Source organism: Anolis carolinensis, unplaced genomic scaffold (genome assembly GCF_035594765.1).
Source record: "Anolis carolinensis isolate JA03-04 unplaced genomic scaffold, rAnoCar3.1.pri scaffold_7, whole genome shotgun sequence".
NCBI classification, from domain to species: domain Eukaryota; kingdom Metazoa; phylum Chordata; class Lepidosauria; order Squamata; family Dactyloidae; genus Anolis; species Anolis carolinensis.
Genome location: NW_026943818.1, coordinates 22,542,215 through 22,558,401, shown reverse-complemented (window position 1 = coordinate 22,558,401; position 16,187 = coordinate 22,542,215). Strand labels below are relative to the sequence as shown.

General features: G+C 38.5%; 1 protein-coding gene and 2 non-coding genes across 4 annotated transcripts in view; all 3 read right to left on the bottom strand.

Annotated features, from left to right (window-relative positions):
* Window positions 1-16,187, bottom strand: part of tex14 (testis expressed 14, intercellular bridge forming factor) — a 99,559-nt gene that overhangs the window by 71,312 nt on the left and 12,060 nt on the right. For both annotated transcript variants that reach the window (XM_062958939.1, XM_062958938.1), the window contains exons 3-10: window positions 8,973-9,087; window positions 8,454-8,619; window positions 8,234-8,370; window positions 6,755-6,836; window positions 5,589-5,716; window positions 5,214-5,327; window positions 2,766-2,889; window positions 465-643 (exon numbers count right to left, since the gene is read on the bottom strand). In XM_062958939.1, the coding sequence (XP_062815009.1) occupies window positions 465-643; window positions 2,766-2,889; window positions 5,214-5,327; window positions 5,589-5,716; window positions 6,755-6,836; window positions 8,234-8,370; window positions 8,454-8,619; window positions 8,973-9,087 (1,045 nt within the window). The remainder of the gene's footprint in view (window positions 1-464; window positions 644-2,765; window positions 2,890-5,213; window positions 5,328-5,588; window positions 5,717-6,754; window positions 6,837-8,233; window positions 8,371-8,453; window positions 8,620-8,972; window positions 9,088-16,187) is intronic.
* On the bottom strand, window positions 10,218-10,435 carry LOC134293366 (small nucleolar RNA U3). Its single transcript, XR_010000333.1, has one exon. It is a non-coding gene; the product is annotated as a small nucleolar RNA U3 (small nucleolar RNA).
* On the bottom strand, window positions 12,939-13,156 carry LOC134293368 (small nucleolar RNA U3). Its single transcript, XR_010000335.1, has one exon. It is a non-coding gene; the product is annotated as a small nucleolar RNA U3 (small nucleolar RNA).

Here is a 16,187-nt window from a genome sequence, read left to right as displayed (position 1 = left end):
GCAAGTTTACTGTTTCTGGAATAGTTTAGTGTAGTTTAGTTGTTTTGTCCTAGGCCGAAATTGCATTATCCTTTTATATATATATAGATATTGAATGTAATATAAATATACAATTATAATAGTGTATTATTATTATTACATTGTATTACATCATAAGATTATTTTCAATATTATATGTATATACAATATATTATAATATATTATTATATAATTATATATACATATTATATTATAATTATAATTATGTTCTTTTTTATTTTTTTCCTTTTTTTATACTATTATTCCCCCCTCCCAGCCTCCCTCATCTTCTCTCTCCCCTTCCCCCAAGGACATTTTCTCATCTATCCATATTTCAACTTTCTCTTTCTATAAATTGTTCCACCAACTTTTATTGTAACTTCATAACCAAAATAAAATTATATAAAAAATATATATAATGTGGTGAGAGGAGAGGCCATCTTTACCTTTCAATCATGTACTCCAGGTTGGTCAGCTTGGCCTCCCCAGGCAAAACGATCACCACAGCGTAGGAGCTGACAGTGCGATGGACGAAGCCACATGAGTGGAGAAACCTCAAAGCATCGCTCACCTGGAGCAGGATGTGCACAATGGTCTCCATGTGTATGATGGGGAATTCGGAGCGCTGGAAAGCAAACGTAAGGGTAGAGTAAGGTAAGCAGCAAACAATCACCGATCCCTAATATGATCCTGATTTATTTATTTATTTACAGTATTTATATTCCGCCCTTCTCACCCCGAATTGGCAAACATTTAATGCCATATACACATAGAACAGAGACAGACACAGAGGCAATTTAAACTTCTCCAGCTTCCAGCTTCCTGAGGGTATGCCACGGGGGCCACGGGGGAGCAGCTGCTTCATCATCCACTGCGATGGCAACTTCCTCATTCCAAACACTTGCTGGACGATTTTTTTAGGGTGTCGTAGATTAGTTAAATTAGCCTCCCCACATATAAGTGGTACCTAAATTTCCTACTTGATAGATGCAAATATCTTTCGGGTTGCTTAGGTCAGCAATGAGCAGGGGCTATTTATTTTATTTTAATGGGTTTTTTTTCATGTCAGGAGCAACCAGAGTTGCTTCTGGAGTGAGAGAATTGGCCGTCTGCAAGGACGTTGCCCAGGGGACGGCTGGATATTTTGATGTTTTACCATCCTTGTGGGAGGCTTCTCTCATTTATTTATTTATTTATTTATTTATTTACAGTATTTATAGTCCGCCCTTCTCACCCCGAAGGGGACTCAGGGCGGATTACAATGAACACATATATGGCAAACATTCAATGCCAACAGACAAACAACATATATAGACAGACACAGAGGCATTTAACATTTTTTTCCAGCTTCACGATTCCGGCCACAGGGGGAGCTGTTGCTTCACTGTCCACTAGTGGCTGTACTTCCTCATTCCTTTCCTCGTGTTTTCCTGGCAGTTTTATGATGTTGTAAATTAGTTAAATTACCCTCCCGCATAAAGCGTACCTAAATTTCCCTACTTGACAGATGCAACTGTCTTTCGGGGCTGCATAGGTCAACAGCAAGCCGGGCTATTTAATTGTCGGGGGCTTAACCCGAACCGGGCTTCGAACTCATGACCTCTCGGTCAGTAGTGATTTATTGCAGCTGGTTACTAGCCAGCTGCGCCACAGTCTGGCCCCGCATGGAGCTGGAGCTGATAGAGGGAGCTCATCCGCACTCTCCCCGGGTGGGATTCGAACCTGGCAGCCTTCAGGTCAGCAACCCAACCTTCAAGTCACAAGGCTTTTATCCCCAAGGCCACCGGAGGTTCCACTATTTTAATAGTCGGGTGCTCATTCTACCACGGGCTGGCCTCAAACTCATGACCTCTTGGTCAGAGTGATTTATTGCAGCTGGCTACTAACCAACCTGCGCCACAGCCCGGACCCCAATTGTTATACAGTAGAGTCTCACTTATCCAAGCTAAACGGGCCGGCAGAAGCTTGGATAAGCAAATATCTTGGATAATAAGGAGGGATTAAGGAAAAGCCTATTAAACATCAAATTAGGTTATGATTTTACAAATGAAGCACCAAAACATCATGTTCTACAACAAATTTGACAGAAAAAGGTAGTTCAATACGCAGTAATGTTATGTTATAATTACTGTATTTACGAATTTAGCCCCAAAATATCACGATATATTGAAAACATTGACTACAAAAATGGCTTGGATAATCCAGAGGCTTGGATAAGCGAGGCTTGGATAAGTGAGACTCTACTGTACTAATAATACAATATAAGAATATTAATAATAATTAATAATATTAATTATATATTATATTTTACATGTAATATTACTAATAATATTACAATATATTGATATAGTACAATATAGTAATTTATTGCCAGTATAATATAATATTGCATGTAATTTGATTTAATTTGTAAGCCACTCTGAGTCCCCTTCGGGGTGAGAAGGGCGGCATATAAATGCAGCAAATAAATAAATAGTTCCCCAACATGCCAGAGAAAATACAACAGGTGGAAGGGAAGCAAGATGGTGGCAACAGAGTGGAACTGAAAAAGGGTCAAACTATGGAAAGGAGACTTCACCATACTGTCCACAAGCACATGATCCACCTCAGGGTAACCTTAATATGTCACATTTTTTGGAGGAGAGATATCTTGTAAGGGGCCCTGAGCTCCTTAGAAGAAAGATGGAAATACGTATTAAGGTGATACATATACGAACTACTGGGAAGAAACAAAATACTTGCTTTACCCTCTCATGTAGGATGCTATAGAGCGAGCCAAAGTTAACCCTCTCAAACACTAATCGGGTTTTCTCCAAGTCACTGGATAAACAGACAGCCATCAGCTGCAGCAGATGAGGGTGGCGGAGTTTGCTGCAAAGGAAATAAAAGCTCATCAACAGGGAGGGAAGTGAATTAGGAAATGAACATCTGTAAAAAAAAAACCTGTAAAATGCTTACTATTGATACTACACAATCTACTGCAACTGACCTCTAGAAGGAATGCTCTGCAATATGAAATACTGTATATACTCGAGTATAAGCTAGTTTTTCAGCCCTTTTTTTAAGACTGAAAAAGCCCCCCTTAACTTATACTCGAGTGAGGGTCCTGGTTGGCTTATATTTGAGTCAGCTTATACTCGAGAATATATGGTAAATTTATTATTTTTCTCTATTATTATTGGTATTATTACATTTATTATTTTTCTCTATTATTATTGGTATTATTACATTTATTATTTTTCTCTATTATTGCTGCTACTATTACATTTATTTTACTCTATTTTTATTATTATTAATACATTTATTATTTCACTCTGATCTTATTATTATATTTATTATTTTACTCTATTTATTATTACATGTATTATTTTCCTGTATTTATTATTATTATTATTATTACATGTAGTATTTTACTCTATTATTATTAAAAGGATACATAAGCACATTTACTACCGGTATTTACATATTATTATTACATTTACATATTATTAAAAGGATTCATAAGCACATTTACACTGAAGAAAATGAGAATAATGATTTGATCAGAGTTGGACGGTCTTATCTTAAATTAGAGCTTTATGTAAATATTCAAAAACATTTAACCTACTGATGCCTCAAGTGATGGTATCTATTGGTATCTATTTTTATGTCTGAAATTTACCACTCTTGGCTTATACTGGAGTCAATGTTTTCCCAGTTTTTTTGTGGTAAAATTAGGTGCCTCGGCTTATATTCGGGTCGACTTATACTCGAGTATATACGGTAATCCAAATAATGCTTGGAGAGAAACACATTGCCTACACAGCAAATATTAAAGCAATCATACTATACTAGTGCTCTAATCTTCTCAACGGACTGCCAGTCTATTTCTAGACCCAGGTAAAGGCACTGGTAACTTATCTGAATTACTGTAAAATATAATCTGTTTTACTGTAAAATATAATCTGTTTTACTGTAAAATATAATCTATTTTACTGTAAAATATACCGTATATACTCGAGTATAAGCCGACCCAAATATAGTCGAGGCACCTAATTTTACCCCAAAAAACCTGGGAAAACATTGACTCCAGTATAAGCCAAGGGTGGTAAATTTCAGAAATAAAAATAGATACCAATAAAATTAGATGAATTGAAGCATCAGTAGGTTAAATGTTTTTGAATATTTACATAACGCTCTAATTTAAGATAAGACTGTCCAACTCTGATCAAATCATGATTCTCATCTTCTTCAATGTAAATGTATCCTTTTAATAATAATAATAATACATGTAATAATAATAATAATAATAATAAATACAGGAAAATAATACAAGTAATAATAAATAGAGTAAAATAATAAAGGCAATAATAATAATAGTAAGATCAGAGTGAAATAATAAATGTATTACAGTAGAGTCTCACTTATCCAACATAAACGGGCCGGCAGAACATTGGATAAGCGAATATGTTGGATAATAAGGAGGCATTAAGGAAAAGCCTATTAAACATCAAATTAGGTTATGATTTTACAAATGAAGCACCAAAACATCATGTTAGACAACAAATTTGGCAGAAAAAGTAGTTCAATATGCAGTAATGCTATGTAATAATTACTGTATTTATGAATTTAGCACCAAAATATCTTGATGTATTGAAAACATTGACTACAAAAATGTGTTGGATAATCCAGAACGTTGGATCAGTGAGTGTTGGATAAGGGAGACTCTACTGTAATAATAATAATAAAAATAGAGTAAAATAAATGTAATAGTAGCAACAATAATAGAGAAAAATACTAAATGTAATAATATCAATAATAATAGAGAAATATAATAAATGTAATAATACCAATAATAATAGAGAAAAACAATAAATGTGCCATATATTCTCGAGTATAAGCTGACCCAAATATAAGCCAACCAAGACCCTCACTCGAGTATAAGCCGAGGGGGGCCTTTTCAGTCTTAAAAAAAGGGCTGAAAAACTAGGCTTATACTTGAGTATATACAGTAATCTGTTTTACTGCTCAGGCTCCCTGAAGTAGTTATAATCCCCTCTCAGCCATGAAAACCCACTCTGTGAATCTGGGCAAGTCATACCTTCTCAGCCCTCCAAAATCTCATGATAGGGTTGCTGTAAGTCACAAAAGAACTTGAAGGCACACAACCACCTTCACCCACCCAAGAGGCAACCCTGCGAGAGAGAGAATCGTACCTACTGTACTCCTGTTCTGCAAGGAGGAGGTCAAAGAGGCACAGTTTGCTGCAATGCGGGTGGGGCTTCATGTTGAGCTCCTTCACTGTGACTTGACTCCCGCGCCACATCAAGCTGCAAGACGGAAAGGGTTAAATGCTCAGACACAACGCTCTTCATAATTTTATTTTCAAAATTAATTTTCACAATCCATAGGTTTCAATCTCAGTAGGAAGATCATAAGCAGGATGAAAGACCATTCACATTAGTCTGTCAGCAGTCTCACTGTGTACGAAGCTAGAAAAATCTCATGTGGCTCTGTCCCAAGGCTCTGTTTAGAAACCTGCTTCTTGGGAAACATAATGAAAGTCTAAATCCGCACTTGCAGGATCTCACCTGGTCATCGTCATGTATGGCCCAGCGGCAAAGGAGAAAGTCGGTTCATCATCAGCCTGAGATATTTCCTTATCTGCAATGATTGGGAACGAAGCGAGGCAACCCAGCTTGCCACCTGTAAGATAAAACTAACAGGAGACAAAGAAAGTGATATAATAATTCTGCTTTTCATGTTCATGGTCAAAGAAATAACAATTGAAAGGAAACACAATGTTCACACAAGGGGTTGTGTTTGTGTTACTGTTTACAATGTGATATATATACATATATATATATACCCACGTTCATATATAGACATGTATATATATATATTAATGTGCATATGTATCCATTCATAGGACCTCTTAGGAAACCCGCTCTTATTTTATTTTATTTTTAATGTATATATTTGTATATACTTATATCTATCTATATACACATATATATTATCTTTTTCTCTCTCTCTCTCCCTTTCTCTTTCTTTTTCTCTCTTTTTTTCTTTCCTTTCTGTCTCTCCTCTGACTATTATTATCATTTTTATTATGATTATTTTATATTTATCTTTATATCTGTAAGCTGCCCCAAATCCCTCTGGGGAGATGGTGGCGGGGTACAAAAATAAAATTATTATTATTATTATTATTATTATTATTATTATCTTTATAATATTACTATCCACTATCCCCTCCCCTCCCCTCTCCCTTCCCCTTTCCTTTTTTAAAATTATTTTTATTTTTTATTTGTTTTGTTTTTTTTGCTTTATATGTCACTTGGGTCGGCACTACTTCTGTTTGGCCGTCATACAACATGCAGTCTTGTCTGTCTCATTGTCACTTTGTCCACATATCACAATGGTAGAAAAGCACTAATAAAAAAATTAATTTAAAAAAAAGGAAACACAATGGGAACACTTCTCTTACACTCTCCCCTCAAGGTGAATTCTTGCCAGAAACTGATGTCATTGCAATCCTTAAGGTCATGACAATAAACACCAGATATACCCTGAGCTTCAATGATGGCCCTCCATATACTGGTTGTAGGTTTTCGGTTGCCATCTCCTACTCTATAAATGTACATTAAGTTTGGGAATTACCCCAGGTCATTTTCATACACATGAGGCAGCCCCAATTCATTTTCTCTGCCTCTTTTAACTCCAAATAAACTATCATTGGCTCCCTCCATCTTACCTTCCCATAGCCAAAGCTGTAAAAGTTTGGAGGAGGGCTGTTTCCACGTTTCAGGAGCCTTCCCAGTGGGCTGTCGCTTGTCCTAAGTAAGGTAACAAGGGACAAAGCAAAGGGTCTCGTCTTACACCACTGACATGTACAAGTAAAGAGCACATGTCTCTATTTTAAAAGAATGCTCATCTTGTTAAACTCTGCATTCATTCTCCATCAAACAACTTATTTATTTATGTATTTATTACATTTATATCCCGCCCTTCTCACCCCGAAGGGGACTCAGAGCGGCTTACAAATTATATGTACATACAATATATTATATTATTAGCATAAAACAATATAAGCATTATATATTACTATCTTGAACTATATCACTGTACTGTAACATTATTAGTAATATTACAAGTAATATATAATTAATATTATTATATTGTATTATTAATAGTATTAAATTGTACAGTAGAGTCTCACTTATCCAAGGTGCTAAATTCGTATTTACGAATTTAGCACCAAAATATCATGATATATTGAAAACACTGACTACGAAAACGCTTTGGATAATCCAGAACCTTGGATAAGTGAGTCTTGGATAAGTGAGACTGTACTGTATTACATTATAATATTATTATCAAGTAGGAAATTTAGGTACAGTAGAGTCTCACTTATCCAACATAAACGGGCCAGCAGAAGCTTGGAAAAGCGAATATCTTGGATAATAAGGAGGGATTAAGGAAAGGCCTATTAAACATCAAATTAGATTATGATTTTACAAATTAAGCACCAAAACATCATGGTTAACAACAAACTTGACAGAAAAAGTAGTTTAATACACAGTAATGCTATGTAGTAATTACTGTATTTACGAATTTAGCACCAAAATATCATGATGTATTGAAAACATTGACTACAAAAATGTGTTGGATAATCCAGAATGTTGGATAAGCGAGTGTTGGATAAATGAGACTCTACTGTATTAAAGTAGCGTCTCACTCATCCAAGCTAAACGGGCCGGCAGAAGCTTGGATAAGCGAATATCTTGGATAATAAGGAGGGATTAAGGAAAAGCCTATTAAACATCAAATTAGGTTATGATTTTACAAATTAAGCACCAAAACATCATGTTTTACAACAAATTTGACAGAAAAAGCAGTTCAATACGCAGTAATGTTATGTTGAAATTACTGTATTTATGAATTTAGCACCAAAATATCATGATGTATTGAAAACATTGACTACAAAAATGGCTTGGATAATCCAGAAACTTGGATAAGCGAGTCTTGGATAAGTGAGACTCTACTGTATTACATTATAATATTATTATCAATATTACAGTAGAGTCTCACTTATCCAAGCTAAACAGGCCAGCAGAAACTTGGAAAAGCGAGGCTTGGATAACTGAGACTCTACTGTATATGTATATACAATATATTCTAATATTATGTATTGTTGTATATTATATTGTATATTGGCCCCAGAGCATCTTACCCTTGTGTGATGCCCCCAAACTTGGAGAGGGCAAAAACTAAGCCTTTCGGAGAGTCCACTTTCCTAAACAGCCCAAAGGAATTACTCTGGAGGGCAGCCTGCATGTGTGCCCGACAGCGCTGGATGAACTCTAGCATCTAAAACAGAAGGGACAGAGTTAGCTAGAGCCCCATCCGTAAACACAAAGCACACCTTTCATCAAAAGGCACCCAGCACACACCTGAGCACTAATATCCTTCCCGGCTGTCACGGCCCAGCTTTGGGGGTTTCTCCCATTCTTGTCGTGGACTCGCAAGTCTCCCCCTGCATCCAGCAATTTACTAAGAATTGACTGATCGCCTGAAAAGGCTGCAGCATGGACTGGAGTGCTCCCATCATAGCAACGGCTGAGAATATAAAGGGACACAAGAGGAAAAGAATATAAAGAATATAAAGGGACACAAAAGAATAATAAAGGGACACAAGAGGAAATTTTTTTGCAGTATTGCACTACCCAGTGATGCCATTCCACTAATTCAGACACAATCATAAGTCAGAAGAGACCATCTAGTCCAACCCCCTGCCATGCAGGAAAAGCAAATGCAAAGCATCCGTGACTAATGGCCATCCATCTCTTTCAAAGCCTCCAAAGGAGGAGCTTCAACCACACCACACTCCGAGGCTCTTCTTACAGTCGGGAAGTTCTTTCTAATGTTCAACTGGAATTTCCTTTCATTTGAGTCCCAGTCTCCATACTTACTGATTTGGGTCTGAGCCATAATCCAGAAGGATGTCAACAAGTTTTTCAAGACCAAGCAAGGAGGCCGTGAATAAAGGTGTCTGTCCCAACGAATTGACGGCATTGACAGAGATCCCTAACAAGAGAATGAAAATGCAGACCTTTTTATTTGGATAGGACAGAAGAGCTGCTTAGAGATGATGCTATTGGTCATTATTTGTGTGCTTTAAAGTTTATATTTTGTGCGATTTTATCAGTCAGTTGCCACCAGTGCCACATGACCTTGGAGGCGTCTATGGACAACACCGGCTCTTCGGTTTAGAAATGGAGATGAGCACCAACCCCCAGAGTCAGACATGACTGGACTTAACGTCAGGGGAAACCTTTCCCTTTCCCTTTTTTGCCACCAGTGCCATATTTTGACAGAACAGGAAGACATAAACTGAACAATCACAAGTAAAATAATGTCTCAACCAATTCAACGTAGTTTGTGCCAGCCACAAAAACAAAGTTTCTGGAGTTGAACAACTATTTCCAAAGTAAGGACCACACACTTAAACAGGAAATAACACTTTCATACCAGGAACATACATTATTTCAGATTTTTTTACATAGTTCTCTCAGAGGATTTTCTTGACAAGATTTGTTTTGGGGAAGTCTGAAAAAAAATTGTATTTGAGGGACATCCTGCTATAGCACGTTTTGCTCTAGTTTTTCAATGAATATCTGATACAGTCTCAACTAATTCAACATAGTTTGTGGCCACCACAAAAACAAAGTTTCTGGAGCAGAACTATTTTCAAAGTAGGTACCACACACATAAACAAGAAATACGTAACACTTTCAAACCAGAAACAGAATGTTTTTCAAATTTTGTAACATAGTGCAACCACCTCTGTTTGTTTACAAATAAAACTGGTGAAATGTAAGCAGTTCAAAAATTGTTGCACATGACACACAATATATCAACAAAAAATGAACACAAAAGTAACAACAATATTATGAAGGTTTGGGCAAATGCAGAGGTTCATACCTAATAACTGTTTTTATTACTCATTTAAAAAGGTATGTGAGCAAACTACTCAGCTTGTGTTCTCTCTCCCTTTGATTTCCATTGGCTTTCTGTGAGGTTGAGAGAGTGTGACTTGCTCAAGGCTGTCCAGAGGATTCCCATGGCTGAGCAAGGATGTGAACTTGCATCTCTCAGAGTACAAGACTACATCTAAAATCTGCTTTTTATACTTGTTTAAAAAGATATGTGAGCAAACCACTCAGCCTGTGTTCTCTCCCGCTGACTTCCTTGCAAGAAGGAAGCAGAACGGTCATCAATAGCAAGCAGGAAACCCAAAAAAGGGATCCCGCAAGCTGGCTTCACGCTCAGAAGAGAACACTGTGACTCCTCCTCGTGGTTCGCTCGACCGATCACTTTCGAATGCACTTCTCTAGTAAGACACTATAGAAATGATCCCTGAAAGTATAGTCTTAAAGATGTCCAGCTCAACCCTCAGAGCTTGCCTCTTCTGCCCAGCTCCCAAGTCATAGTGACTACCCTCCCTTAACCATGCTTTGCCTCTGCACAGGGAAAGCAACACACACAATACAAAATGACCATCACCAAATCTCTAAAGTAAAGATCTTTCCCCAATTTTATCATTTTGTGCTTGGAATAAATCCTGACCAGCACGGGGGAGGGGAGACTGAACCTGGGCTCTTTAGCATGACTCCTCCCTCAAGCACCACCTTCTCTGCAGATGCCTCGGGACCGAGTCACAAAAACCAAGGTAGGCCCCTGATGGCCATTGTTATTGTCCCTGACACAGGCTTTTTCTGGGCCAAACTTATCTACTGGCACTGTAGCATCCCCTGGGTTGCTACTAAAGACGCTACATACACTTTTTATGTTACAATAAATTATCTGAATAATAATAATTTTATTTCTTACCCATCTCTCCTCATGGCTCAAGAAGCAAAAAATGCAGCAATCTTAAACATTCCATAAAATACACATCTTAAAACCTATTTCTATAAAGTATGTATTAAAATATGCAGAACAAAAATTAAAACACAAGACGTGAGTTTAAAATTCATGATTATGGCTGCATATACTGGTGTATGGAGCCCCGGTGGCGAAGTGCGTTAAAGCGCTGAGCTGCTGAACTTGCAGGCCGAAAGGTGCCAGGTTCAAATCCCGGGAGCAGCTTGAGTGCCTGCTGTTAGCTCCAGCTTCTGCCAACCTAGCAGTTCGAAAACATGCAAATGTGAGTATATCAATAGATACTGCTCCGGTGGGAAGGTAACGGCGCTCCATGCAGTCATGCCAATGGCCACATGATCTTGGAGGTGTCTACAGACAACGCCGGCTCTTCGGCTTAGAAATGGAGATGAGCACCAACCCCCAGAATTGGTCATGACTGGACTTAACGCTAGGGGAAAACCTTTACCTTTACATATATGGTACATTTATTATTTTCCTCTATTATTATTGGCATTATTACATTTATTATTTTTCTCTATTATTATTGGTATTGGAGCCCCGGTGACGAAGTGCGTTAAAGCGCTGAGCTGCTGAACTTGCAGATCGAAAGGTCCCAGGTTCAAATCCCGGGAGCGGCTTGAGCGCCCACTGTTAGCTCCAGCTCCTGCCAACCTAGCAGTTTGAAAACATGCAAATGTGAGATCAATAGGTACCGCTCCGGCGGGAAGGTAACGGCGCTCCATGCAGTCATGCCAATGGCTACATGACCTTGGAGGTGTCTACGGACAATGCCGGCTCTTCGGCTTAGAAATGGAGATGAGCACCAACCCCCAGAGTCAGACATGACTGGACTTAACGTCAGGGGAAACCTTTATCTTATACTGATGTAGTGCTGCTTGTATAATTTCTATAGTGAAAAATAAACCCACCCTCCCAAAACTGGGACTCAGGGAGCTCATAAATTACAGCAAGTACAATACTGTTCGAATATTTTAAAGAATTATTTATTGAACAATAATACTATGTAACATGATTTTTGTTCCTGGATTATGAATGTCATTTCCTAATTGGTTCTATCATAAAACATGAAAAATATGGATTAAACTGCAAAAACTTTGTTTTTGAGGAACATCCTACTATAGCACATTTTGCTCTAGTTTTTCAATGAATACCTGATAAGAGTCTCAACTAATTCAACATAGTTTGTGGCCACCACAAAAACAAAGTTTTTGGAGTAGAACAACTATTTTCAAATAGGTACCATACACATAAACAAGGAATAACACTTTCAGATCAGAAACAGAATTGTAGGTTTTCCGGGCTGTATGGCCATGTTCCAGAAGTATTCTCTCCTGACGTTTCGCCCACATCTATGTCAGGCATCCTCAGAAAGTTGTGAGGTACCTCACAACCTCTGAGGATGCCTGCCATAGATGTGGGCGAAACATCAGGAGAGAATACTTCTGGAACATGGCCATACAGCCCAGAAAACATACAACAAACCTGTGATCCCGGCCATGAAAGCCTTCAACAACACACTGAAAAAGAATGTTTTTCAAATTTTGTAACATAGTGTAATCACCTCTGTTTGTTTACAGATAAAACTGGTGAAATGTAATCAGTTCAAAAATTGTTGCATGTGACACACAATATATCAACAAAAATGAACACAAAAATAACAACAATAAATGTTGCTGGTCATTGACTGTAATAAATAAATATACATATATATAACAACAATAATATGAAGGTTTGGGCAAATGCAGAGGTTCGTGTCTAATAACTGTTTTTATTATTTGTTTTAAAAAACATGTGAGCGAACCCACTCAGCCTGTGTTTTATCTCTCCCTCTGACTTCCATTGGCTTCCTGTGAGGTTGAGAGAGTGTGACTTGCTCAAGGCTATCCAGATGATTCCCATGGCTGAGCAAGGATGTGAACTTCCATCTCTCAGAGTACAAGACTACATCTAAAATCTGCTTTTTATACTTGTTTAAAAAGATATGTGAGCAAACCACTCAGCCTGTGTTCTCTCCCTCCGACTTCCTTACAAGAAGGAAGCAGAACGGTCATCAATAGCAAGCAGGAAACCCAAAAAAGGGATCCCGCAAGCTCGCTTCGCGCTCAGAAGAGAACACTTTGACTCCTCCTCGTGGTTCGCTCGACCGATCACTTTCGAATGCACTTCTCTAGTAAGACACTATAGAAATGATCCCTGAAAGTATAGTCTTAAAGATTCCCACCTCAACCCACTGGGCCTGCCTCTCTTGCCTGACTCCCAAAGTTACAGTGACCATGCTCTCACATACATTTTGCCTTTCCAGGAAACAAACAAACAAAAAAAACATCTTTCAAACCTTAGCAGCAAACAGTTCTTTTACCAAATATGTGAAAACAGTGTTAAAAATAAATACAAGCAGCAGGGGTGGAGGAATTAACCTGGGCATTTTTGCATGACCCCTCCCCTAAACACAACCTCCTCAGGATCCTGTTGTACTTTCAAGAGTAACACACTCAATTGGTTTCTCTGGTTGCGAAACTGTTATGGGACTGAAAATGTGCTCAAGACTACAATCCTTGGCATCTTTCCTTTGGTTTATGTCCCCCCATCCTGCCCTCAAAAATCACGTATTTTCCTTTGGAGTAAACCAGAAACATTCTGACTCTTGTGTGAGAGAAAATACTGTTTGCTTTTGAGCAAGGCAACCTGTGATGGCCTTCTCTGGCACTGAAACATTGGCACAATGAGTCTTCCTTCTCCTTAGGAGAGAACAGAGGGCTACTGGTCTGTTTTCAAGTCATCTCTGATTGAAGTTGACTCTAAAACAAGGCCAAGACCAAGCCACGAGAGTCAAGACAAAGATCCACCCAGAGGTAGGGACCACTGACCACATAGAGAAGCTGATGAAAAAACACAACCTACAAACCATCTACAGACCCACTAAGAAAATCCAACAAATGCTACGTTCAGCAAAGGACAAGAGGGATCCTCTCATCTCACCACAACAGGGATCTACAATATATCACACAGCTGTGGACAAGTCTACATAGGGACCCCCAACTGCAGCATCGTCCTAACACGAAACAAGGAACATAAAAGGCACTGCAGACTAATTCAACCAGAAAAGTCAGCAATAGCAGAGCACTTGATCAACCAATCTGGACACGGTATAATATTTGAGAAGACTGAAATTCTAGACCACTCTGACAATCCCCATGTCAGACTACACAGAGAAGCCACTGAAATCCACAAGCATGTGGACAATTTCAACAGAATGGAGGAAACCATGAAAATGAACAAAATCTGGCTATCGGTATTAAAAAAAACTTTAAAATTAGGACAGCAAATAAAGAACAACACTCAAAAATAGGGGAATTCCAGACAAGAAACAATCAGGGCCAGCTAATCATTTCCCAACAAAGGATGTTGGGAAGTATGTGTTGGCTTCGACACATACACAAAGTATGTGTTGGCTTCGATGCGGTCTGAATTAAAGCTCTTGTATAAGGTCTGGTGGATGAATGGCATAAGCACTTTGTATTGTATTTTATGACTGTTTAAACTGTTTTAATGTTTTAGTTCATTGTATAATGGTGTAACGACATCAATTGCCACTTGTAAGCCTCTCTGAGTCCCCTCGGGTGGGAAGGGTGGGGTATAAATAATTGAAATAAATAAATAATAAATAATTCCCCCAGGCAGGAAACAGCCAAGCTTTGAAGCTGCTAGGTCATTTGATGCTAATCAAGCTGGCCAACTGCAACATTCACACTTGCAACCCAGGTATTCTGGCCTAAAAGCCTTCAACAACACATTAAAACAGGACTTGTTCAGAAGGTTGAGTGTGTGACTTGCCTAAGGTCATCCATAAATGCCCATTACAGAGTGGAGATTCCAACCCTTCGCTTTCCAGTCCAACACTCAAACCACTTTACACTGGCTACCGAAAGGAGTGTGTGTGTATATATATATATATATATATATATACACACACACACACACACACACATGCACTGGCTACCAAAAGGATCACACACACATACACATTTGGGGACTGTAATACAAAAAAGAGAGGAAAAAGGAATAAAATAAAAACGAGACCCATAGAGCCCCTAATGAAAGGAAACAAGTATGGTACTATCAAAAGCACATACATCTGGATAACAGAATAATTACATTATGTATTTTATTAAGGTTATTTTACTGTTATCATTTTTTAAATAATATATGCTGTTGTATTGTTTTATCTGTCGATCAGGCTTGGTCCCCACTTGAAATGATCTGAGTCCCGTCAGGGAGATTGAAGCGGGTTATAAATAAAGTATTATTATTATTATTATTATTATTATTATTATTAATTATATTGTATGACACAGCAAACAAGATAATTAATAATAATAATAATAATACTTTATTTATAACCTGCTTCCATTTCCCCGAGGGAACTCGGAGCATTTCACATGGGGAACAAGCCCGATTGACAGATAAAACAATACAACAGCATATAAAGGTAAAGGTTTCCCCTGATGTTAAGTCCAGTCATGTCTGACTCTGGGGGTTGGTGCTCATCTCCATTTCTAAGCCAAAGAGCCGGTGTTGTCCGTAGATACCTCCAAGGTCATGTGGCCACTGGCATGACTGCATGGAGCGCCCTTACCTTCCCGCTGGAGCGGTACCTATTGATCTACTCACATTGGCATGTTTTTAAACTGCTAGGTTGGCAGGAGCTGGAGCTGACAGTGGGTGCTCATGCCGTTCCTGGGGTTTGAACCTGGGACATTTCGGTCTGCAAGTTCAGCAGCTCAGCGCTTTAACACACTTCGCCACCGGGGCTCCTTACAACAGCATATATTATTAAATATATTATTTATATATTATTAATAAAAGAAGCCTCTGGTGGCCAAGGGGATAAAAGCCTTGTGACTTGAAGGTTGGGTTGCTGACCTGAAAGCTGCCAGGTTCGAATCCCACCTGGGGAGAGTGCGGATGAGCTCCCTCTCTCAGCTCCAGCTCCATCCGGGGATATGAGAGAAGCTTCCCACAAGGATGGTAAAAACATCAAACACATCCGGGCAATGTCCCCTGGGCAACGTCCTTGCAGACGGCCAATTCTCTCACTCCAGAAGCAACTCAAGTTGCTCCTGGCACGAAATATATATATACAGTAGAGTCTCACTTATCCAACATCCGCTTCTGGATTATCCAACGCAGTCTGCCTTTTAGTAGTCAATGTTTTTGTAGTCAATGTTGTGACATTTTGG